The sequence below is a fragment of the Trichosurus vulpecula genome, chromosome 2 (genome assembly GCF_011100635.1).
Source record: "Trichosurus vulpecula isolate mTriVul1 chromosome 2, mTriVul1.pri, whole genome shotgun sequence".
Classification (NCBI taxonomy): Eukaryota; Metazoa; Chordata; class Mammalia; order Diprotodontia; family Phalangeridae; genus Trichosurus; species Trichosurus vulpecula.
The window spans coordinates 259,880,189-259,904,187 of NC_050574.1; the positions used below are offsets into that span (position 1 = coordinate 259,880,189).

At 38.3% G+C, this 23,999-nt stretch overlaps 1 protein-coding gene across 3 annotated transcripts in view; it reads right to left on the minus strand.

The window, feature by feature from the left end:
• Nucleotides 1-7,905: 7,905 nt before the first annotated feature.
• The window catches only part of RFTN2 (raftlin family member 2), a 100,312-nt gene continuing 84,218 nt past the window's right edge, over nt 7,906-23,999 (minus strand). The window contains exon 10 of one of the 3 annotated variants that reach the window (XM_036742485.1): nt 7,906-7,956. In XM_036742485.1, coding sequence (XP_036598380.1) covers nt 7,930-7,956 — 27 coding nt within the window. In that variant the 3' untranslated portion in view covers nt 7,906-7,929. Of the gene's footprint in view, nt 7,957-19,483; nt 22,337-23,999 lie in introns of those variants that run through there. The other 2 variants (XM_036742483.1, XM_036742484.1) reach the window with 2 other exon arrangements.

Genomic DNA, 23,999 nt, shown 5'->3' on the forward strand with positions numbered 1-23,999 from the left:
AGGACAAAGGTCATATAAACAACTGTTACTATAACTCATATAACTTTTGAAATCTTAGTAAGTTACAGTTGTGTTGTAATGAGGGATTTTTTTGGGCCTAGTTTGTGACTGTTGTGTGAGATGATAATGGGACTTTTAAAATGGCAATGACTTATTTATAAGAATGTTTATTATCCTTCATTTTCTGGTTTAAAGGATTTTTCCAGTGTTTCTTTTGTTTTATAGTTTAGTAGGAATTATAGTTTATTAGGAATTATGAAGATATCTAAGGAAGGAAATTCACTCACTTTTTGCTTGGGTTTAGATGGTAGGTAATAGGCTTTTTGGATTTTGAGGATAGAATGTTATTTTTACCTATCTTCTTTATCCCTATTAATTTAGCTTTTAAAATTTGAAGTCATTTTCATTCGTGATAAAAAAAAATAGCCTTCTTTTGATTTTGAAAGGTATCCTTGACTGTTCTTGGATTTGGTAATTTTGTGGGGAGGGGGTTAATAAAACCAATTTGTAGATCACATCTTTATAGAAACGCATGAAAATTATAATACTGAACGCACATTGTGCCTGATGTTTTGTAGGTGTTGAGCTGGGAATCATACCTACCCAAGTCCTAACGAGTTAGCATTAGCCCCATGCTGGTGCTGATTTCTTGAGCCGTGGGAGCATCCTAGAGGCTAAACTGCTGCTGCCATTTTTTCAGCTTTTTCCTAGCTACTGCTTTGACACAGGGATTGCCCCTACTGCCTTTCTTCTTGTCAAATCTATGTTGAACCTAAATCCTTCCTGTTCTTGTTAATAAAATATCATTTTATTGGTGTAAGGAATTCTCATTGAGAAGACTTCCCTGTTGTACTGGTGCAGATGATTAATTGCTCTGCAGCTTATAGTCTTAGTAGGTCTCTGGGGCATGCCAGGCTAAGTAATTTGCTCGGAGTCACACAGAGGAAGCTCTTGAACATGGGTCTTCTCCATATTTCTAGCCACTGCATCATGCTGCCCCTTTTTGTTCTATTACTGGTGGACATTGAGAACCGTTAATTACCTTGCTTTACATGGATACCATTAATTCGTTTACTTGAAGATTATTAATCACCCTTTCTTCCTACTCCCACTGAATAATCCTACAGTCTTCAAATTCTGTCCGTAATTCTCATTTGCCAAATATTTGATAATCTTTATATCCCTCAAAAGATCCCCCATGTTCTTCTTGCTTGTGGATCTTTGAAATGGACACGGCTATGGGAAGTGCTAGCCACTGTTGACACCAACACTGCTTTTTATTTCTTACATATTCTGCTCCTATTTATACCTCCCCATATTTTGCATGTCGTTTCCTAAGTTTCATACAGGTAATAGGTTAAAACTTTAAATATAAGCCCTTGGTTTCCTCAACTATAAAATGAGCAAGTTAAATTAGATTTCATATGTTGAAGGATTTAGAGTTGGAGGAGAGTCTTAGAGGTTTTCACAATTTTATAGATGAGGAAACAGATTCAAAGTTTAACATTACATAGTAATATGTGTAAGGTAACAGGTAAGAAACAGAGCCAGTATCCTAACTCAGGTCTTTTGACTCCAAATCCAGTACTCTTCTATACTATTGCTCCCTTAGTTCCCTTCTAACTTTAAAGTGTGATTCTATGACTTCTCTCTCCAGGGCACCATGTGTTGCATTCCACCAAGTTAACACTAATTCACAGGTAGTCTCTTTGTGGGCATAATCTAGCCAACTGCTGCATTCATGGAGCATCAGAGGGAGATGGTGCAGAAGCTAGCATCATAGTAGCCCGCAGAGCATGTTGAAAGTAACAGCAGTAAGAAATTGTCTCTTAAGGATTATGTAGGGGATGCTGGGAGTGTTAAAAGATTCCAGCCACTTCCTGGAGTATAAAAAGAGGTCTGGTGACACAGTGTGGTTTTGAGGCTGACTCCTTGTGTCCGCAGCTGATTACTATTACCCTCCAGATAGTTTGCCAATAATAGCTTCCATATGTAGCCAGTACTTAACATCATTTTATTAGCTAATGACACCTATACATGTTTGTCGATTACGACAGATAGGTAGCACTGTAAGGTTTACAAAACATTTTTCAAACTACCCTATAAGGTTGGTAAGCTAGATGAAGGTGTTCCTATTTAATGGGGAAACTAAGGCTCAGGAAAGTGGTTTACCCTAGATCATACAGACAGTACATGAGAGTGCTGAGGTTCAGACTGAAATGTTTTGACTCTCAAGTTTAGTATCCTTTCTGTTATAAGCTTTTTTAAAAGTTCTGAACTTAAATCATTAAGAAACACGAAGAACAATAAAAAGAGCATTATATATTAAACCATGGATTGTTACAGTTTGTGAAAAGTGTGTTATTTAACAGGATAGTAACAGAATTGGTTGTATCCTCCTTTTGAACTTTTTCGTTTTGTGGGTTTTTTTTGCTTATTTTAATTGACCATGTTTGGAAATTATGTATTTTTCTGCACCTTTTTGCCAAGAGGTAGAAGGTAGGCTTTAAAATCTGTCTTCTGAAGTCATGATTAGGCAGTCATTGCACTGATCAGAATTCTGAAACCTTTTAGTCCAGTGTTCTTTCCACTGAATTATAGCCTCCCTTATATGCTCCCTTAAATGACAATCTGGTCTTTTTTTTTTAATAACAGCTCACATTTAACAGCTTACAATGTGCTTTTTTCAATACAAGCAAATTAGTTAGTGCCCTTTATATCCGTTGCATTCTTTGAAGCATATTGGGTGTGTTTATGGACGTGTGGGGTGTCATATGACATAATTCAGACCTTATTTTATAGAAAGTTCAATTCTGCTTTGTGGATCTTTAGCCATGAATATGTGTAAATGCAATAATACCATTTCACATTGGATGGCCAAGCTTTTTTATATATACATATATATTAAAAAAAGTTCTGGTATTGGTATATTTTGACTTTGGCTTAAGTAAATCAGGCAAGTTCTGTTAAGTCATTGGTTTAGATAAGGGACCACCACCATGGCAAAACTTGGGGAAGAGAGCTGAAAGAATGCACATAGGACTTTGAAAATAAATGTGCATTTGAAATAGCCCTAGTCTTGGGAAGAGAATGAAATCCTGATGTTGATTTGTCTTGAATTTCTCAGGTTACTATTAGAGAAACATTTCTGTCAGCTAGGTGATAGCTGTGTTATTGGTAGATGCATCTCGAACTGGGTATGATTTGAGGACATAAATATATAGCACATTTAGCACTAGTGATCACATGGATGAGAATTTTGTTGCCATTAAGTCATTTTCTGACGTTAAGTTGTGTCCAACTCTGACCTCATTTGGAGTTTTCATGGCAAAGATACTGGAGCAGTTTGCCATTTCCTTCTCCAGCTCATTTTACAGATGAGGAACTGAGGCAGTTAAGGGACTTGCCCAGGGTTACACAGCTAGTGTAACTGAGGCCAGATTTGAACACATGAAGAGGCATGGCATCTTCCTGATTCTAAGGCCTATGCTCTATACACTGTGCCACCTAGCTGCCCAGTGAGAGATTTACTTCTACTCAATCCCTCCTCAAAATCCCAGTTCTCAAAATATCCGTATTGTAGTCAGCCAGATCTGACAAAGAGGGCACTGCTTCCTGGGAGTATTGGAGATTGCCTGTGAATTCTTTTTAGCTATTAGAATTTATTTAGTAAGTAGTGCTGTAGTGTAGTACACTAAATAGTAGTAATGTTCATGGATTTCCAAAGATCCTAATTTACTCCCACGGAGTAGCTTATTCCCTATTATGATCTAATTATAAACACTTTTCTTGCCTTACAATTCTAAATGAAAAATAGATCAGCCATTAACTGGCTAAATTTCCAGCCTGCACTTGTCACTAGCCAGTTTATAAGGATGCCAGAGGCTTCATAATACAGTCATTCTTTATCAGTGCTTCCTCAGTAGATTCATATTAACCTGAGGGAATCCCCTTGAGTTGGACCCAAACATGCTTTAAGTTGGTGCTTAATATTGCAGTCACTGCCATTTGGCATTTCCCTTCTGCTATGAAGGCTCTCTTAGGAGATGTATGGAGCAAGGTAGATGCAAAGCATAAAAGCTCAAATAATCACCCTCAAAATTACACAGAAAGCTTCTATTTTTTAAAAGGTTGAAAAATGAATGTTTAAAAATAAGATTTCAAAGGAATTTGCAAAATTTGATTAATTGGTACTTTAGGGTTTTGCTGGCCTAAGGAAACCTGTGACTGAAGTGGACTAAAATTTAATCTGCCATAGATTGGTCCAGATCGAATAGTACTTTGGGGATCTGTGATTTTGTCAGTGTGGGCACTCTGTCTAATGAGGCAGTTTGTAACCCCATCCACACTTTAGTAGATTGTCGATGTGAATTGCTATAGCCAAAGCAATTCATTGCCCAGTAATCAGCCTGTATGTAAACTCCTTTTATGTGTGTCCTCAGATGCCAGATACACACGCTTTCCAGTTTGGTGTGTAGGACTTGGCAGAAGTACTCGGCTGGCAAGCCTTCAAGACCCCAGTATTTGCTTCTCTGGACCATGATGCATCCATCAGAGTAGCACGTTAGTGGAAGGAGCCCAACGATGTAAAAAACATCAAGGGGTTAAGAGTTGTAAGAGAACTTAGAGAATCTAGTCTAAACCACTCATGTTAAGGAGAGGAAACTGGACCAGGGACATTAAATGAGTTGCTCAATGTCATACAGGGTAATGAAATAGAAAAAAAATTAAATGCCCTTTAAAGGCATTAAAAACATCTATATAGTATGCAAGTTATTTTATGTAGTATTATTGTTGGCACCCCTTAAAACAAGCCTTTGCTTGGATAAGATCACATTTTACATGTCTTGTCAGAAAAGGTGAATGAGGCATTTTTAAAGTTAAAAAATTTTCAATAATAATAATAATAGCTAGCATTTTTATAGCACTTTAAGGTTTTCAAAGTGCTTTACAAATATCTCATTTTTATCCTCAACATATCTGGGAAGTAGGTGCATTTTACAGATAAAGAAACTGAGGCAGACAAGTTAGTGACTTGTCTAAGATCACATAGCTAGTAAAAGTTGGAGGCAGGATTTGGACTCAGCTTTTCTTGATTTTGGGTCTAGCAATCTGTTCACTGTGCCAATTTTCTCTCCTATCATAGCGGGGGGAAACCCTAACAAATAGGCATAGTCAAGCAAAACAAATTCCTGTGTTGGCCTTGTCCTAAAATGTCTGTCTTATCTTGCATAAATTTGGTCCATCATCTCTTTGTCAGGAGCTGGGTAGTATTCTTCATCACCAGTTCTCTAGAATTAGGGCTTATTGTATTGATCAAAGTTCTTTCAAGCTGTCACTTTTACATTATTATGTTACAGTTATTCTCCTGTTGTTCACTCTGTGTGAGTTCATGTAAATCCAGGTTTCTCTAAAAATGTCCCCTTTCTCATTTCTTACAGCACAATAATAATATTTAATTCCATTTGTATACCAAGTTTGTTCAGCTATTTCCTAGTTGAAGAATGCCCCCTTAGCTTCCAGTTCCTTATCATCACAAAAGAACTGCTATAAATATTTCAGTACATATAGCACCTTTTCCTCCTTCTTCAGTTTCTTTGGGGGCATAGGTCAAAAATACTGACACAGCTGGATATACAGTTTAGTAACTTTTGGGGCATTGTTTCAATTTCTTTCCAGAGCAGTTTTCCAGAACGACAGGATCTGTTCACAGCTTCAGCAACAGTGTATTAATGCACCTGTTTTCCCATAGTCCCTCCAACATCTCATTTCTTTTTTTGTCAGCTTTGCCAATCTGATGGGCACGAAGTAGAATTGGAATGAGATATTTTGAACAAAAAAATCTAAAACCAAAATTTTGTATGAATTGATGAAGAATCAGATGAGCAGTACCAGGGGAGCAATTTACCTATTGACCACAATAATATAAAGGAAAGTGATTTTGAAAGACTTCAGAATCCTAATCGATGCAACAGTGAATTTTGACTTGGGAATACATGGTGAAGACTGCTTTCTACCTCTCAGCAGTGAGATTCTGGACTAGAGATGCACATTGAGTCATATTTTTCAGACATGGCCCATGTATTGATTTTAATTGCTCTACTATATTTATTTGTACAAGAGAAGGTCCTTTAGGGAGGGAAAGGAGAGTTACTGGAAATTGACAATGATGGAAAAAAAGAAAAGTATCAATAAAACATTTCTTTGACTAAGATCCCAGATGCAAGGCAGGATATGCATTAAAAAATTTTGGTGATGCTTTTTTGTTTTTATATCAAAGCTATTTAAAAAAATACCTCTCCTTAGCCTAAATGAGCCTTCTCATGTGATGAAAACAGTTAAAGCCAACAGACATAGGGGCTGTGTCCTAGTATGTGTGATATACTATACTGGTAGTCCCCATCCTCTCTGCCAAAGGGAAGGCAGTGAGTAGGAAATGCATTTTTGAAAGTAGCTTGGCCATGTCAGCAATGGTTTCCTGGGAATCAGGATTCAGAACATTTAGAAAAAAATGACAGTTTTAAATTTGTGTTCCCATATGTGAAATCATGCTAGAATACCAGGTAAGAAAAAGACTTTACCTGTAGATTTTGAATTTCTCCTTGGATAGTATTTTGTACACTTGTATGAAACACCCTCAAATGTATAGTTTGCGTTGTAAAGTCAGTGTAACATACTGTATAGGCAGCATCCCGTTTTTAAGAATTTCATTGTGACATCCAGTCTAACACAAAAAACCTATTTTTCCAATCCTGGCTACTATTAAGAATAACTCTTTGGCCCCGTGGATACAACAAATTCTGATGTCAACCTCCTTAAAGCCAAGTGTATCCACAAGTACCTGTTCACTTAGCAATCAACCTATTTAATGATGATTTTGTCTTTTCAGTGCTGAATTAATGTAAAGTAACTATTTTGAATACAGCGTTCAATATGTACAGTGTTCAATATGTGTTTTTAAAAAAAATAAAGCTGGACTTTTTTTTTTTAGAAGATGTGTTGGTGATTTTTTTTTTGAGGGGACTTTTAAAGGTGAGGTGAAAAGTTCTTAATTATTGGTAGATAGGTATTGGACTTTCTAATCTCAGACATAGGCATCCTGCCATTTTCTTTTAATGAAACACTGAAGAAAGGTCTAAAAAATATTTTATATTCTTAACAATCACTAACTCAGGATAGGGAGAACTTATTTTATGTAATAATAGGAAAGAGTCTAGGATTATAGATTTAGAGCTAGAAGATACCTTCGAGGTCATCCAAGCTACCTCCTTCATCTTACAGATGAGAAAACAGGCCCAGAAAGATGATGTGTTTTGTCCAATGTCACACAGGCAGAGCTGGGGTCCAAAACCCATCTGACTCTGAGATGCTAGGGGAGATGACAGTTTAGATGAGACATGTTCTCTGCCCTCACGGAGCTTATAGCCTCGAAGACTGAGTGAATGAATGAATGGAGATGTGAGTATAGCAGCTGGCTTCAGAGAGCTGAGGTATTTGGAGGAATAGGGGTCAGGAAAGGGAGGCCTTCATCACATCTTTCTGTCAGTAAACATTAAGTGCCTGCTATGTACAAAGTAGTATGCTAAATGCTAGGAAAACAAATAGCAAAAAATAGTCCCTGCCCTCAAGGAGGGTACTATCTAATAGGGAAAGAAAACATACAAAAGAAAGCTAATAAGACGCCATGCTTATGGTTTCCTAGCTAGTGTCAAAAGCAGAATTTGAACCCACATCTTCTGGCACTATCCACTACTCTGTAGCCTCGCATTTCTACAGCATTTTAACAATAATCATGGGAGCAGAAACATTTTTATGGATAAGGAGACAGGGTCAGAAAGGTGAAATAACTTTCTCATAGTTACACAACAACCATCTTTTATTGGTGCCTTTTGCCTTTAAATCACAGGCATTTCTGGAAAAAGAAAGTCTTCACTCTCTGTTCATAGTGAACCCTCTCTGGCAAAAAAAAAAAAATACATGCAGTGACCAACTTTGACAACAGAATAGGAAAGTAGCTTATTTATTACCTTGCCTCTTCTTGGAGGCCTTCATTGGTAAAAGCCAATTCAAAGTTAGATAACCCTCTAGTGATAGTGTAATTTACATCTTGGTAATCATTGTATTCTTCTTTTCTGATTATTTTACTATTTTATTGTCATTGCTGAGTTGTTTTCAGTTGTGTCCAACATCTCATAACCTCATTTGGGGTTTTCTTGGCAGAGATACTGGAGTGGTTTGCCATTTCCTTTTCCAGCTCATTTTACATGAGGAAACTGAGGCAGACAGGGTTAAGTGACTTGCCTAGGGTCACACAGCTAGTAAGTGTCTGAGGCCAGATTTGAACTTAGGAAGATGAATCTTCCTGACTCCAGGCGAATTCTCTATCCACTGCACCACCTAGCTGCTTTTATTTTACTATTCATTGGTTCAAAAAAATCTATGTTTCTTTGAATTCCTTGTGTCCATCGTTTCTTAGACCCAATAATGTCATTACATATAACATAGTATTTCTTTCCGTCATTCCCCTATTAATGGGCACCTATTTTGTTTCTAGGCCTTTGCTACCACAAAGAGTGCTGCTATAAATGTTTTTGGCATATTGGACCTTTGTTTCTGTGACTCTTCCAATATATGCCTGGTAGTGGTGTTTTGGGGTCAAAGGGTATGGACAATTTAGTAATTTTTTTGCATAATTCCAAACTGATATGCAAAAAGTTTAGGCCAATTTACACTCTACTAGCTCAATTTTTACTAAACCATACTGCCTTTTGAGGCATCAGGTTGAGTACCAGTAGCTGGAAAGAACTCTTTTAAAAATAATCCCTAGTCTCCTCTAACTCATTTTTTTAATTTCAATTTTTATTAAGAACATCCAGTTGCACTCAGATAGCAAAGCAGAATCATTCCTCCCTGGTACCATTGCTTTAGAACATCCTTCTCCTACAACATTGGTCCCACTTGGTATTGTTGGCAAATGCAATAGATAATGAATGTTTATGTAAGCAAATAAAAAAGCCAACAGGCAATCAGAGTACTTCTCTCTTGTCCCTTTAGGATTAGGATTACTTTAAAAAAAACTAATTTTAGATACAACATAATCATCTAAAATTTTATTGCTACCCTTTGTTTTTTTTCTGACTGTTAGTTCTCATTGAAACTGTGATCTCCCTGAAGACTCCCCCCCCACCCCAAAGAAAAAGGGTCAAGCAAAGTTGACCAGTAACACAACTACCTCTGACAGTGTATGCAACATTATGTACTCCTAGTCTCTCACCTTTTTGCTGAGAGGAGGAAAGTATATTGTGTCATCTGTTCTCTGGGATGAGATTCGTAATTGCAGTTAATCAGAATACTCTAGTAGTCCAATGGATTTGGGAATTCATTGATGCAGATCACAATTCATCCATGTGTGCCTAGTCTCTGTGTAACTTTTTGTTGTTCAGTCATTTTTAATTGTGTCCAACTCTATGTGACCCCATTCGGGCATTTCTTGGCAGAGATACTGAAGGGGTTTCCATTTCCTTCTCTAGCTCATTTTATAGATGAGGGAAACTGAGGCAAATGAAGTTAAGTGACTTGTCCAGGGTCACACAGCTAGTAAGTGTCTGAGGCCAGATTTGAACTCAGGAGGATGAGTCTTCCTGACTTTAGGGTTGGCACTCTATGTGCTATGCCACCTAGCTGCCTGTGTTAGTTCAGTACTTCATGAATTTGTGATCTTATTGATCCTTCATCAACTAATGAATAGTTTTCCATTATTTAACTGCAATCAAGTAATTCGTCACCCTATGGGTAACCTTGTCAGAAACTTCTCTGATTTGTTTGGGCTGGTCCTCAGACAGCAGGATACAGTTCATCACAAGCCTATATGCAAAAACTCTCCAGCTTGCTAGGATCTTAGAGCGCACAAGCTGCTGGCATTTAGCTTTTGAAGACCCAGGGTCTCCACTTTGCAACAACGAGGGATTGGAAGCCAATTTTAGAGGAATTTTATAATAAAACTGTAACGAGATCATAACCAAATCCTGGCATAAAGTTGCAGAATCCCATTGTAAGACTGTTTAGGAGAAGAATTTTTCATTTATTTTTTTCATTCATTCATAAGCATCTATTAAGTGCCTGCTATGTACTAGGCATTGGGGATAGAAAGACATAAATGAAATAATCCCTGCTCTATAGGCACTTATAACTTTGTGTCTATGAAGCTAACTGTGCCCGTTAACATGGTTTCACCCAGTCCTGTATTTCTATGGAACCAATGAACAACCTAGATTGGGCTTATGCCTACATTTGCCTCTTGCTTATATTAATCAGAAGAATCATAAACTTCGTTTGTAGGATCTCTGTGATTCTCACCTATGCAGGTGAGGTGGAGGTACAAGGCATGTGTCAACTCATCTTTCTTACTGGTCTAATAAGTGAGAAATCCATTCCTTATCCAAGAGAATAAGGTGTGGCCTCTAATAGACTGAGCCTGGGATTGATTGGTTATTTACTTGATAAAGAAAGCAGCATGATTCAGTTGAAAGACACTTGATTTGGAGTCAGAAGACCAGGGTTCAAATCATGACTGCCATTTATCTGTGTGATCTTGGACATTCACTCTCTGGGCCTCTGTATCCTTACGTGTAAAATGAGAGGGCTAGACTAGGTGATCTCTAATGTCTTTTCCTTTGATATCCTATGATCCTAGGTCAGGAGGAGCCTCAATAGTATGAAAGGAATATTGATGAACTTACAACACTTTGTTGAGAATTTAAAATACCTGTATTATTTATATTCAAGACTGAGTGTCCAGTGTAATGGATACTGGTGATGGAATGACTATATATCTGTCATCCAAAGACCAGTCCAGCTAAGTTTGAAGAGGCTCGTCCCCAGATTGGCTGAAGGGTGACAACTTCTACTATAGCAACTCTTGACCACTGTCTAGTTGTAGAGAGGTCATGATCTACCCCATGACGTGAAGCTCAAATAGAAATGGGGCCACTAAACTGTCCATAAGGATCCCTGCTGGCCTGTATAACTTAGAAAACCATATGTTAACATTGTCTCTGTTCTATTATATTTTTATTAATTTGTTTTAAATATTTCCCAATTATATTTTAGCTATTCAGGAGTGTTGCTGGCCAAACATTCAACACTTTTGATCTGCACCAAAGGATAGAAACATATCTGCTGGGAAAATCACAATTTCTTGAGGTTTGGACTCATCACAATGATGTACCTCTATTGATTGTGATTTATATTACGTATAATGTTTGTGTGTGTGTGTATTTTGTCGAGACCTTTATTGATGCCTTTTTTACATAATTTATATTTCCCCTTGTATCCCAACTGGAAAACTATCACTTACAACTTATAATTATAACTTATACACATATAACTTACAACTATCACTTATAAAAATTTTTTAAAAAACCAGGAAAACTGGTGAATATAGAAAAAAATCTGATGTCAGTTGCAATGTTCCACATCTATGGACCACCCCACCTGCCCCATGCTTCTGCAAAGGAGTGGGGGAATGTGTCTTCAAACATCTCTTCTTTGAGGTTGAGCATATTATTCGTAATTTGGCAACATTCATTCTTTTTGTTGAAAATTTTCTAAGTTAAGTTTTATGTTGTTACGAATTCTCATAGAGCGGCTAGGTGGTGCAGTGGGTGGAGCACTGGGTTTGAAATTAGGAAGACTCATCTCCGTGAGTTCAAATCTGGGCTCAGACACTTACTAGCTGTGTGACCCTGGGCAAGTCACTTAATCCTGTTTGCCTCAGTTCCTCATCTGTAAAAATGAGCTGGAGAAGGAAATGGCAAACCGCTCCAATATCTTTGCCAAGAAAACCCCCAAATGGGGTCATGAAGAGCTGGATACCACTGAAACTACTGAATAGCAACTACAAATTCTCTCCCGTTCCATTCCCTCTCTTCCACTCATTGAGAAGAAAAGAAAAATAAAGCCAAGTACAAATATGTATAGTTGAGCAAAACGAATTCCTGTATTAGCCATGTCCAAACACACACACAACATACATATATATGTGTATACATGCACATATAGGTATGAAGTTTATATGCACATATGTACCATGTATGTATATGTGTGTATATGTATACTTTATTTTTCAATTATATATATATACTAGGGGCAGCTAGATGGCGCAGTGAGTAGAGCACCAGCCCTGGAGTCAGGAGGACCTGAGTTCAAATCCTGCCTCAGACACTTGACACATGTACTAGCTGTGTGACCTTGGGTAAGTCACTTAACCCCAATTGCCCTGCCAAAAACTTAAAAAAAATATATATATATATATATATACTTTTTACATATACATATTTTGTAACAATTATATATAGTGTATATATTTTGTTTTTTCCAATTACACCTAAAAACAATTTTTTAATACATTCTAAGGGGAAAAAACAACACATAAAAAGGAGATGGAAAGGGAGGGAGGGAGGCTCCAAGGGAGGATGCCCATGGGGCCAGGTGAGAAAGTTTGAAGTCACAAATAGAATTGAGATTGGATGGCCTGGGTTCTTCATGAAATAAGCAGGAACTCACTAATTAGAAGAGAGGCCTTAGATTTATATAGACTTCAGGTCTAGAGAATTATCTGGGATTATGTGACTTGACCATAATTATACAGCTAATATATCGATAAAGAGACAGTGCAGTCAAACAGGCATAGTGCTGTTCTTGGAGTCGGGAAAATCTGGCTTCAAATCCTTCCATAAACACTTATCATTTGTGTGACCCTGGGAAAACCACTTAATCTTAGTTTCCTTATTTGTCAAGTGGGGATGATAACAGCCCCTCCCTCTAATGGTTGTTGTGAAGGATGAGTGAGGTAATGTGCAGAAAGTGCTATGTTATTGTGAGTTGTTGTGATGCCGCTGAACATCTCTTAATCAACAAGCATTTTTTAAGCACCTGCCCATTTTAGGTACTGGAGTTACAGAGACATAAATGGAAAAATCCCTGCCCTCAAGGAACCTGCATTCCTATTGAGGGAGATGATATGTATATACGCAAGTATCTACAACAAAATACTCCAAATAAACACGAGGGAATTTTGGAGGGGAGGCACCAGCAGCCAAAGTGGGGAAGGGATCATGAAAGGCTTCATGTAGGAGCTGGTGTCTGAGCTGAGCTTGGAGGAAGGTTGGGATTCTCAGAGGCAGAACTGAGGAAAACCTGTGTTCCTGGGATAATGATGATAACGATGATGTGTTGGAGTTTGAACTTGAAGTCAAGACTTTTTCATTCCAAACCACAGTACTCTCATGTGAATAGTCTATCAGTAATAACTTGGGTTCCCTCACTCCCTCCCTTCGCTCCCTTCCCTCCCTCTCTCTCTCTCCCTCCCTTCCTTCCTTCCTTCCTTCCTTCCTTCCTTCCTTCCTTCCTTCCTTCCTTCCTCCTGCTCTCCCTCTCTCTTCCTTCCCTTCCTCCCTTCCCTCCCTTCCTTCCTTCCTTCCTTCCTTCCTTCCTTCCTTCCTTCCTTCCTTCCTTCCTTCCTTCCTTCCCTCTTTCCCTCCTTTTCTTCCTACCTTCTTTTTTCTTTCTTTTTTTCCATCCTTCCTTCCTCTTCCTCCTCCCTTTCTTCCCTCCCACCCTCCCTCCCTCTTCTTTCTTTCTTTCTCTCTGTCTCTCTCTCTCCCTCCCTCCCTCCCTCTCTCTCTCTCACACACACACACACACACACACACAGGGCTAGGGACATAAGAAAAAGAACTATAGATCATTTTTGACCCATGACTGGTACCTTGTCTTGAGGCTTTAGATTCCTGTCTTCCCATTTAAATCCCGCAGATAAAGTTAGAGAGGCTACATGTTACCTTAGTGGCTCATGTTCCTTTTGTGAGCTTCCCCAGGGTGTGCCTATCAAAGTCAATATCACCTAGAAAGAGTCAAATAGGACCCAGAGCTCTTATAACAATGAATAAAAACCAGGGAACATTCTCGAAGCTCACTACACACTGCCCATATTTTTTAGCTACACTTGGGAAACCTTTTGAAGTTTTATACTCTTGCCTATTATGTTTTGTAATGTCCTGAAAATTGTTCTCCACAAAAGTGTATATACAGAGAGCATCTTCCCCTTCTTTGTACTAATCTTGGACAAAAGGATCATATAACCTACTCAAAAACCAAAAACAATTCACACAGCCAGCTTACATTTCTGGTAACCATGCATGATAAAGTAGCTTAAGCTGGTTATTCCCTTTGGGACACTTTTCTGGGTGTCTGAAGATGAATAGGTGAGGATTTTGTATTGTGGAGTTTTTGCTTGGAAGGGGTTAGGAATAGGGTAAAAGGGAAGGGAAATGTTTTTTTTTTTTTCAAAATCTAAGGATAAACTGTTTTCTTTTAATTCAGCTAAGACTTTTGTAGCAGGCCTCACCTTGAATCTTAAATCAGTCCAGGAAAAAGAACTGCATTTTCAAATAGGGTGAATTTGTTTGAGCTGGTTTGTCTGTTCTCAGGATTTTGTGGGCACATTGTAGTGAAGCCCTTTGGCTGGTTCCAGATTCCATGGTTGCCCTGGGTTTTGCTGTGTTTCCTCAGGCATTTTCTTATTTCCCATTCTTCTCGTGTTCCCAAACAACAGCCCTCTTTGCAAGCTGAAAATTAAGCATTCCTTCCTCATACACCATAAAAAGTTGCACAGCCCATCCAGACCTTGAATCTCCTGAACTCCTGCTCCCTACTGCTTTTTCTCCAACTTGGGGACAGTGAATAACATGCAGTGTTCGGTGTTTGAACCAATAGCTTGAGAACTTGAGCTGGTGGCTTGTTGAATTGCATCATAGGAATGCAATGTGCTGTATGAAAAGATGACTGTAAGTAATCCAGAGATGCATGAGCTGATAGTGAAGAAGTTTGCTTCAAGAGGATACTATACATAATTACTATGTACTGTAATTAAAAATGACACTAAAGACTATTGGACTTAGAGTAATTGCAATGTCAGTCTTGATCCCAAAGGACAGATGATGAAAAATGCTTCTCTCCTCTTGGTAGAGAGGTAGAGGATGACGAGGGTGGAATGTTGCCGACAATATTCTACATGGGTGCTTTATCAGTTGGATTTTGCTTAATTTTTTTGTTTATTATCAACTGATAAACATTTATTAAGTGTCTGCTATGGGCCAGCAGGCACTGTGCTAAGTGCTGGGTTTACTAAAGGAGGGAAAAGACAGTCCCCACCCCTGAGGAACTTACAAACTAATGTGGAAGACAATGTATAAATAAACGTGTACAAAAGCACGCTATATAGAGGACAAAAAGGAAATAATAATTAACAGAAAGAAGGCACTAGAATTAATAGGGATTGTGAAAGTCTTCAAGATTTGGTGCGAATGTGAAGGGAGGAACTGTCTATTTGAAAATGATTGTAGTGTCGGAAACAAAACGTTAGTTAAATTTTTTAAAATGCCACGACCACTATTGATCCAGAGGACAAATGGTGAAACATTCTTCCCCCTTCTTGGGAGATTTGTGGTTGACTCCAAGTGTAGGTTGTTGCATATGCTGTCAGATACCACTGTTGTGTCAGTTGGTTTTGCTTAACATTTTGTTGTTGTAATGGAAAGGGGAAAGGCATATGTTGGAAAATATTGGTGGGAAAATGTGAGTGAAAAAGGCATCAATTAAATTTTAAGCAAACAAATTAATTTAATGATCCTTCCCTCCCCAAACAAGCAAATAAACCAAAAGGATTCTTGGGTTTTTACTGAGACTGACATCAATGTTGGGAGCTCCCAGGAAGAGGGGTTGACCAGCTAAGATGGTAATTGGAGCAGGTCAAAGCTTCCACGCTGATCTGCAGTGGGATAAAGCCATGAGTGGCCACTGAATTTCCAGCCTCCATGAGTTAGGGAGACCCAGTCTAAACAAACAAAATAAAACAAAATAAACATTCCTCAGTACCGTCTCTCCAGTGAGGCAGATGAAAGTCTGTGGCAACGTCTTTATAGAAATAGAAGAAACACATAAAGTGGCCAACTGTTTGGTGGCAAAACCCAGCTCCAGCTGCATCGCACAGCTGAATGTTTTGGAAAACCAAATCCTCATCAATAATGTAGCGTGTTAAAAAAGGAAGCATATTTTGTCATTTGTTATTTCTTAGAAGAGCAAATTCAAAAGGGCTTTTTCTATGGTGGAGGATCTGTTGTTTGTAGAAACAGAAGGAAATGTTCAACCTAATCCTCAGATGTCCTAAGCCTCGGAGAGAAAAAAGAAACAATTAAATCCCTAAATTGAGTTTGTTGGAGTTTTGTATTAATTAACAGAATGAAGACAGAAATGCTTTTCTCTCCATTTAAGCAGAAACAAAACTTGGTCTGTCTTCCTCCCAGCATAATAGCATCTAGTAAAATGAAGCGAATCTCCATTTGAAAAATTACTGTTAATACATTAAAAATTCTGCCTAAGAGGATTTCTGTTCCCATGAAAATAGAGGAATTATAAGGTATGGTATGTGCTTATTTCCCCTCCAAAGCAGTTCTGAACTTTTATTTAATTATTTTTGTGTGTGATGTGAGCTCCTTTCACAGCCTGATGAAGGATATGGAGTCCTCAGAATAAAATTTTTAAGTTCGTAAAATAAAACATTTAGGATTATAAAAGAAACCAAGGGTTAGTGAAAAAAAAGATAGTATTTTTTTTTTCTCATCCAAATTCATGGACTTCTTTCAACTCTATCCACAAAACCACTGGGGTTTCCCTTGGGGACCCTAGTTAAGAATGTCCTGCTCCAGAAGCAATCAAATAAAGTGGCGTAGTAGAAAGAGCTGCCTCTCTATTTCCTGTCGCACCCGACCTTTCTTCATCATTCTCAGCCAATTTCAGGCTGGGAGCAATATTCTAGAATGATGTACAGCTCCTGGTGGCTCCATGGGAAGTACCCACTTAGGGCAAGATTGAAACTCATACAGTTAGTTCCAATTGTTTTGTTCTTCGAGGTGAATCTTGGGACTCCCCATTCTTGTGTACTTGAATAATTCTATGACAAACAAACATAAAATAAAGCAGCCTTGCTTATCTCGTTTCTACTGGGAGCTTCCTCTTGGCCGTCTTCCTGTCCTGGCTGTCTCTTTCCAGCCAGCAGAGCTCCTTTCTGTAGTCACTGAGACTTCTGAGTGTAGAAATAACACTCAGAGTATAGGAAGGGTGTGAAAATCTGTCTACCACTGCAGACATAGATTTCCTTTTGAATCCATTTGTCTGGAGTACAGATGTTTGCAAGACTTCTGTACTGAGTCAGCTCAAGAAATTAAGAAGAACAAATGTACTCCGTGCGTGGAGATGCAGGTATGGAGGAGGGAAATTTCCATTTCCTCTTTCTAACTATGTCACAGGTTGGCTGAGCATCAAGCCAAAACATCTGACACGAGATGCAGTTTTCCACACTTATTGTCCCCTACATCTGGAAAGAAGTAGGGGAGGAACGGAGATAGGTGCAACTTGAAATGTTTGTTCCATGCTGGACTGGCCTGATTCTGACTGGCAGAAACCTCCACCAGTCAGTGACAGGAGAATGAAGGAACAACTTATAAAAGGGAGGCAATGTTTTCTTCCCCTTTGCTGACAATTTAATGAGAATGTTCTAGGTAGTGTTCTGAGGACAGAAACACCAGAGTAGCAGTGAACATTCATGAAACCTCTGACAGCTGTTCTAGGCCTCCCTCACTACCTTGTTTTGTTTGTTTTGAAATATATTTGTATTTATTTTGTTAAATATTTCCAAATTACACATAAAATTTTTAAATATTCATTTAAAAAATTTTACGTTTCAAATTCTCTCCTTCCTTCTTGCCTTTTCCCATCCTCTTGAGAAGGTAAACAATATGATGCCCATTATACATGTGAAGACATGCAAATCATATTTTCCTATTAGCCACATTGTAAAACATATACATACAAACAAGAAAAATAAAGTTCTTAAAAAATATGCTTCAATATACATTCAGAATTCATCAGTTCTCTATTTGGAGGTAGATAGCATTTTCCCTCATGGGTCATTTGTAATTGTCTTGAATCATTGTGATCAATGTAGCTAAGTCTTTCAGATTTAATCATCCTTATGATATTACTGTTACTGTGTGCAATTTTCTCCTGGTTTTGCTCACTTCACTTTGCATCAGTTCATATAAGTCTTCCCAGGTTTTCCTGAAACCATCCTTCTCATCATTTCTCATAGCATAATAGTTTTTTAAAAAATTTATTTATTTTTAATTTACAATATTCAGTTCCACAAGCTTTTGAGTTCCAAATTTTCTCCCTCTCCCTCCCCTCCCTCATCCCCAAGACAGCATGCAATCTGATATAGGCTCTACATTCACATTAAACATATTTTTGCATTAGTCACATGTTGCAAAGAAGAATTATAAGCAATGGAATGAACCATGAGAAAGAAGAAACAAAACAAAACAAAAAGAGAAAGAGCAAATAGTATACTTTGATCTGCATTCAGACTCTGTAATTCTTTCTCTGGATGTGGATAGCATTTTCCATCATGAGCCTTTTGGGGTTGTCTTAGAACCTTGCGTTGCTGAGAAGAGCTAAGTCTATCCAAGTTAGTCATCACACAATGCGGCTGTAACCGTGTACAGTGTTCTCCTGGTTCCGCTCCCTTCACTCAGCATCAGTTCATTTAAGTCTTTCCAGGTTATTATGAAGTCCGTCTGCTCATCATTTCTTATAGCACGATAGTATTCCATTACATTCATATACCACCACTTGTTTAGCCATTCCCCAATCAATGGGCATCCCCTCAATTTCCAGTTCTTTGCCAGCACAAAAAAAGCTGCTATAAATATTTTTGTATGATTTTGTATGATCTCTTTGGGATGTAGCCCTAGAAGTGATATTGCAGGGTCAAAGGGCATGCACATTTTTATGGTCCATTGGGCATAGTTCCAAGTTGTTTTCCAGAACGGTTGCCCTAGTTCACAGCAATAGTGCATCAGTGTCCCAATTTTTCCGTATCCCTTTCAGCATTTGTCATTTTCCTTTCCTTCTCGTTTTATTTATTAGTTCAATGGTTTTCTTACACTCAGTTTTATTCATCGCACCTTTACTTTTTAGGACTTCCAATGGTGTGTCATCCTGACTGTAGCCCCGCAGTATTAAATATTTTTTAGTTGCTTGTAGTATTTCTCCTTGACCTGGGAGCTTCAAAATTTAGTTATGATATTCCTGTGGATTTTCATCTTGGGATCTCTTTCAGAGGGTGATTGGTGGATTTTTTTCTATTTCTATTTTACCCTCTTGTTCTAAAACTTCGGGGCAATTTTGCTTAGTAATCTCTTGAAGTATAGTATCTAAACTTTTTTTCTATTATAACTTTCAGGTAGTCCGACAATTCTTATATTGTCTCTCTTCTATCTGTTCTCCATGTCAGTTGTTTTTCTAATGAGATGCTTTACATTCTTTTATATTTTTCCATTCTTTTGATTTTGTTTTATTATTTCTTGGTGCCTTATGAAGTCATTAGCTTCTCCTTGCCCAATTCTAATTTTTAAGGAGTTATTTTTTTCTGTAAGTTTTTGCATCTGTTTTTCCATTTGGCTGACTTTTCACAATTTTCTTCATTTACTTGCATTCTTATTTTTTTCCCTAATTTTCCCTCAACTTCTCTTATTTGATTTTAAAAATCCTTTTCTAAGCTCTTCCAAAAACTCTTTTTGGGCTTGTGACTATTTTGCTTTTTCCTTCGAAATAGAAGTAGTTGTTTTAACTTCACTATCTTCTTCTGAGTTTGAACCCAGAACTTCTCTATTACCATAGTAGCTAGCCAGCCTTAGACACATACTAGCTGTGTGGCCCTGGTTGAGTCACTCAACCCTGCTTGCCTCAGTTTCTTCATCCGTAAAATGAGATGGAGCAAGAAATAGCAAACCACTCCAGTATCTTTGCCAAGAAAACCCCAAATGGGGTCACAAAAAGTAGGACACAACTGAAATGACTTAACAGAGGCAATAGGGAGCCAATGGGACTTTTTGAGCAGGGGAGCAACATGGTCAGACCTGTGCTTTAGGAATATCAGCTTGGCAGTTACGTGGAAAATAGATTGGAGAAGAGCAATATTTGAGGTAGGGAGACTAACCAGGATATTACTGCAATAGACCAGGTGAGAGGTAATGAGGGCCTGATCTAGGGGGCTACCCTGGGAATAAAATGAAGGGAATAGATTCAAAAGATGTTGTAAAGCTACAACTATCAAAACCTGGTAATTGACTTTTAAAAATCATGTCAAAACTTTATGATATTTTGAAGACCCTAAAAAAGAATGGTTCCTAGGAAAGTTCATCAGCTCTTGCATATTTAATTGAGATGCTAGGCAGCTCAGTGGGTAAAGCACTGGATCTTGAGTCAGGAAGACCTGAGTTCAAATCCAACTTCAGGCACTTGCTATTACCTTGGGTAAGTCATTTGAGCACGGCCTGCCTCAGTTTCCCCATCTGGGGTAAAATAGAGATAATATAATAGCACCTACCTCTCAGGTTCTTATGAAGGTAAAAGGAAATAACATTAGTAAAGTGCTTTTGCTATGTAAATATTATTATCATCAAAAAATTAAAATGTTTGTAATATTATCTTTATGCAGCAAGATTGAGTATTTCATACTAAGCTTTGTGAAGAGTGCTTCATTGGGGAGGTTATGATGCAGGAAGACTTTTTTCTTGAAAATGTGGGATACTGACAAAGGATCAATTTCATGTTAAGTTCATCATGGATAATGCCCAATTTTATTGTGGGCCGTTCCTTAATATCATATGATATGCAACTATTTCACATATAATTACATATAATATATGCATATACAAATTTATACGCATATATCCATACAATGGCTATACTTTCCCAATAAAACAAAAATCTGATGTCAATTGAATGATGCTTTATTACTTAAGCCTTCTTTAGAATTCAGTACCGTCAATAAGCTGAACAACAGGCTTAGGAATCCACAAAGCTAAGGCTGGTTGGAATTCTCTTGAAGGTTCTGTGTGTAATACCTTAACTTCTATAACTTCCAAGTCTCATTTTCCCACCATAAGTGGATGAAAATTCTTTTTCACGAGTTTAATCTTTACCAATCCAGGGTTGAGTTTGAACAATGGCAAATGCACCAATTTATAAGAAAAGTCAGTGGTTGGAACTGGCAAGTCAAAGTATTTCCTCTGAAGTGTTCTGGGTACTGGTCTACCTCTCTAATTGAACTTCCAGTCTGAAAAATTTAAGTTTCAAAGATTTCTTGATTTAGATATAGAGAAGAAAAGGAGAAGGTCATTAAATTCTAACGACAAAGGCTTACCTTATCATTTCAATTTTTTAATAAAGAAAAAAATACACTCATCTCTAAATTTTCTTCCCCTTTACTTTGAGACTGTGGGTTGTTTTTGTACTGAGCTTAACTGAATATGATTCTGCTGTGGTTATTTTCTGGATGTCTGGAGAAGCAGTACCTCAGATAAATGAAGTCATTTAATAATATGGCATTCTTTTAGAAGCAAAGATGTACACAAAGGGAACTTTTTTTTACAGAAATATTTGAATGAGTAGGGGTTGCTATAAAGTACATATATGCTGCAACTAAAGATAAACTGGTGAATTTCTATGTATAGTAAAATAACTACTAGGAAATTCTTTAATTTAGGAACTGTTTGTAGGGTATTGGGTGGGGGGGAGGCAATGATGACTAGTTTGCCAAAGGACTTTTATGCTGGAACAGTAGGTGACTGAGGTGAGCCTAACTAGGAAATATCAAAGGCTATAATTCACACAAAGATGTAAAATGGAAGGACATGATTTCATAATAAACTAATGACATCTCACTTTGACAGATATTCTTAGTTGACAGGAGGAGGATAAACACAACTCTAATGAAAGAATTTACTAATAATAGTTCTTCTGCATTTAGAGGCATAGCCAAAGCCAGCATAAAGGAGAAACACCGAGCATTACATCAGAGCGTGTGAAGTAACGTACTCAATTCAGCATTGAATTAAATTTCCGTGATTATTTACAGGTCCTTTGAATTCAGGTGTCTCCTGGCTCACATACAAGTGACCTGTGTCACTCCATCCTCCTGATCGTATTGTCCGTCATCCAATTCCCTCAGAACACTGTCACTGCTGCTGACCCCTGAGAAGCTGCCGTAGGGTGCCGGCATCCCTTCTCTGGTCCAAGGGTCTTGAGAAGGAGACAGATGACATTCCTCAGATGGGTGTCTGCTTTCTGCAGGGCGAGAAGTAGCCGTGTCCAGCCCAACGCTCCGGCTAGTTACCCTGCTTTTCTCTTCCCTTATCTGCCTCATGGATTTCTTCTGAAACACAAGAGATGCTCAAACAGGAATTATAACAAGACAGCCAGCAACTATTAAACAACGACGGCGAGGCCGGCCGTGTGAAGCCCGGACAGGGCTGGTGGTCAGAGGTGCGGCCGGATGTGGTCACAGAGCCTGTTTGAAACACTTACCAATCGGAGGGCCCTGGGCAAGTCAGACACTTCTCTAAGCTCCAGATTCCTCCTCTGTAAAATAAGAGGCCTGGCCTTGATGACCGTGCTGACTTAGTGCTTGTCACTGCCAAAGGGACCCTGAGAGACCCCTCTCAGCTCTAAATCTAGGCTCTGATGTGTAAGGAGTCCAGTCTGTTTCTGCAGACTCTATATCCATTTTACTTAGGTCTCAGCCTGAGATGAAAGGTACAGCTAAGCTGGGATCTGCTTTAGTTTACGCTCAGTCATGGGGTCCAAAGGTACCCTTAAACTTGATTCTCCACAAATTGTCTGGCAAAATGGAGATCTCAAGCAGTGTGATGAGGCCTATCCTTTAGAACGCTTTGTTGGCTGCAGATATCCTCAATAATAAATATTTATTGAGCGCTCACAGCATCCTTGATCTTACTCAGAACAAAGATAGCGTCACATGGTCTCTGCCAAGGACACCGGTCTAAGCAAGAAAAACAACCTGATGAAAGGGAAAGGAAGGTAGAAGAATCACTGTCCGTGATAACTCACATTTATAGAGAGCTTCAAAATCCACAAAGCATTTCCTTTACAACAATTTTTTGAGGTAGGCAGGACAAGTCCTGTTGTCTCCATTTTATAGTCCTTGAAACATAGTAGGCACTTCATAAATGTTTATTGGTTGAATGATTGCAAGGGAAACAGGCTCAAAATGGTAGAGTCCAAGGTCAGAGTCAGGCTTTGAAGCAATAATTGTAAAAATTGGTATTGGAAAAAGAAAGAAGTAGATAAATGGGACAGGACAGAAAACCCCAATATAAGAGGCTAACGTTTGCTAAATCTATGTTTAAAAACAAAAGAGAATAGGGCAATCACTAGCCTGTCTCTGGAGTCAGAGGACCTGAGTTCAAATCCCATCTTTTATGACTGCTATCTATATGACCTTGGACAAATCGCTTGACTTTCTTGGACCTCAGTTTCTTCATTTGCAAAACGAGGCGATTTTACCAGATGGTTTCCAAGATCCCTCCCAGTTCTAAATCTACGATCTCAAATGGCACTGGGAAGGCTAGAGATCTGAATTGTGGAAACTGCTTAGATTCACACCTCCATAACCTAGATTTCTAGACTAGTTATACTATCTATCTGGGCAAGCTAGCTCTTTTCCTTAAAAGGTATTGCAACTGTCCTTGAAGCTTAATTGGCACAGGGAAGTGAAGGTTCAGGCTGCTAAAGGAATTTTCTGATCATTTGAGGACAAACGGACCCTAGCACAAGGAGCTACAGCTCTTCTGGAGGCTTCTGATACAGTAGCTTCACCAACACCAGTAGAGGGAAGCTGCACTCAGCTAAAGCAGTACCACATCCTTCCTTTGACAGGGCTGAGTAAACCTCCTTTTGTTAATTATGAGATGAACTAAAACTGTATCCTTTTTTTTCTTCTGATTTGGAACCCGAGGCACTCCATCAGCCTCAGTTAGGCCTGGCCTATTACACGAGTGATCTAAATATTTTTTTTA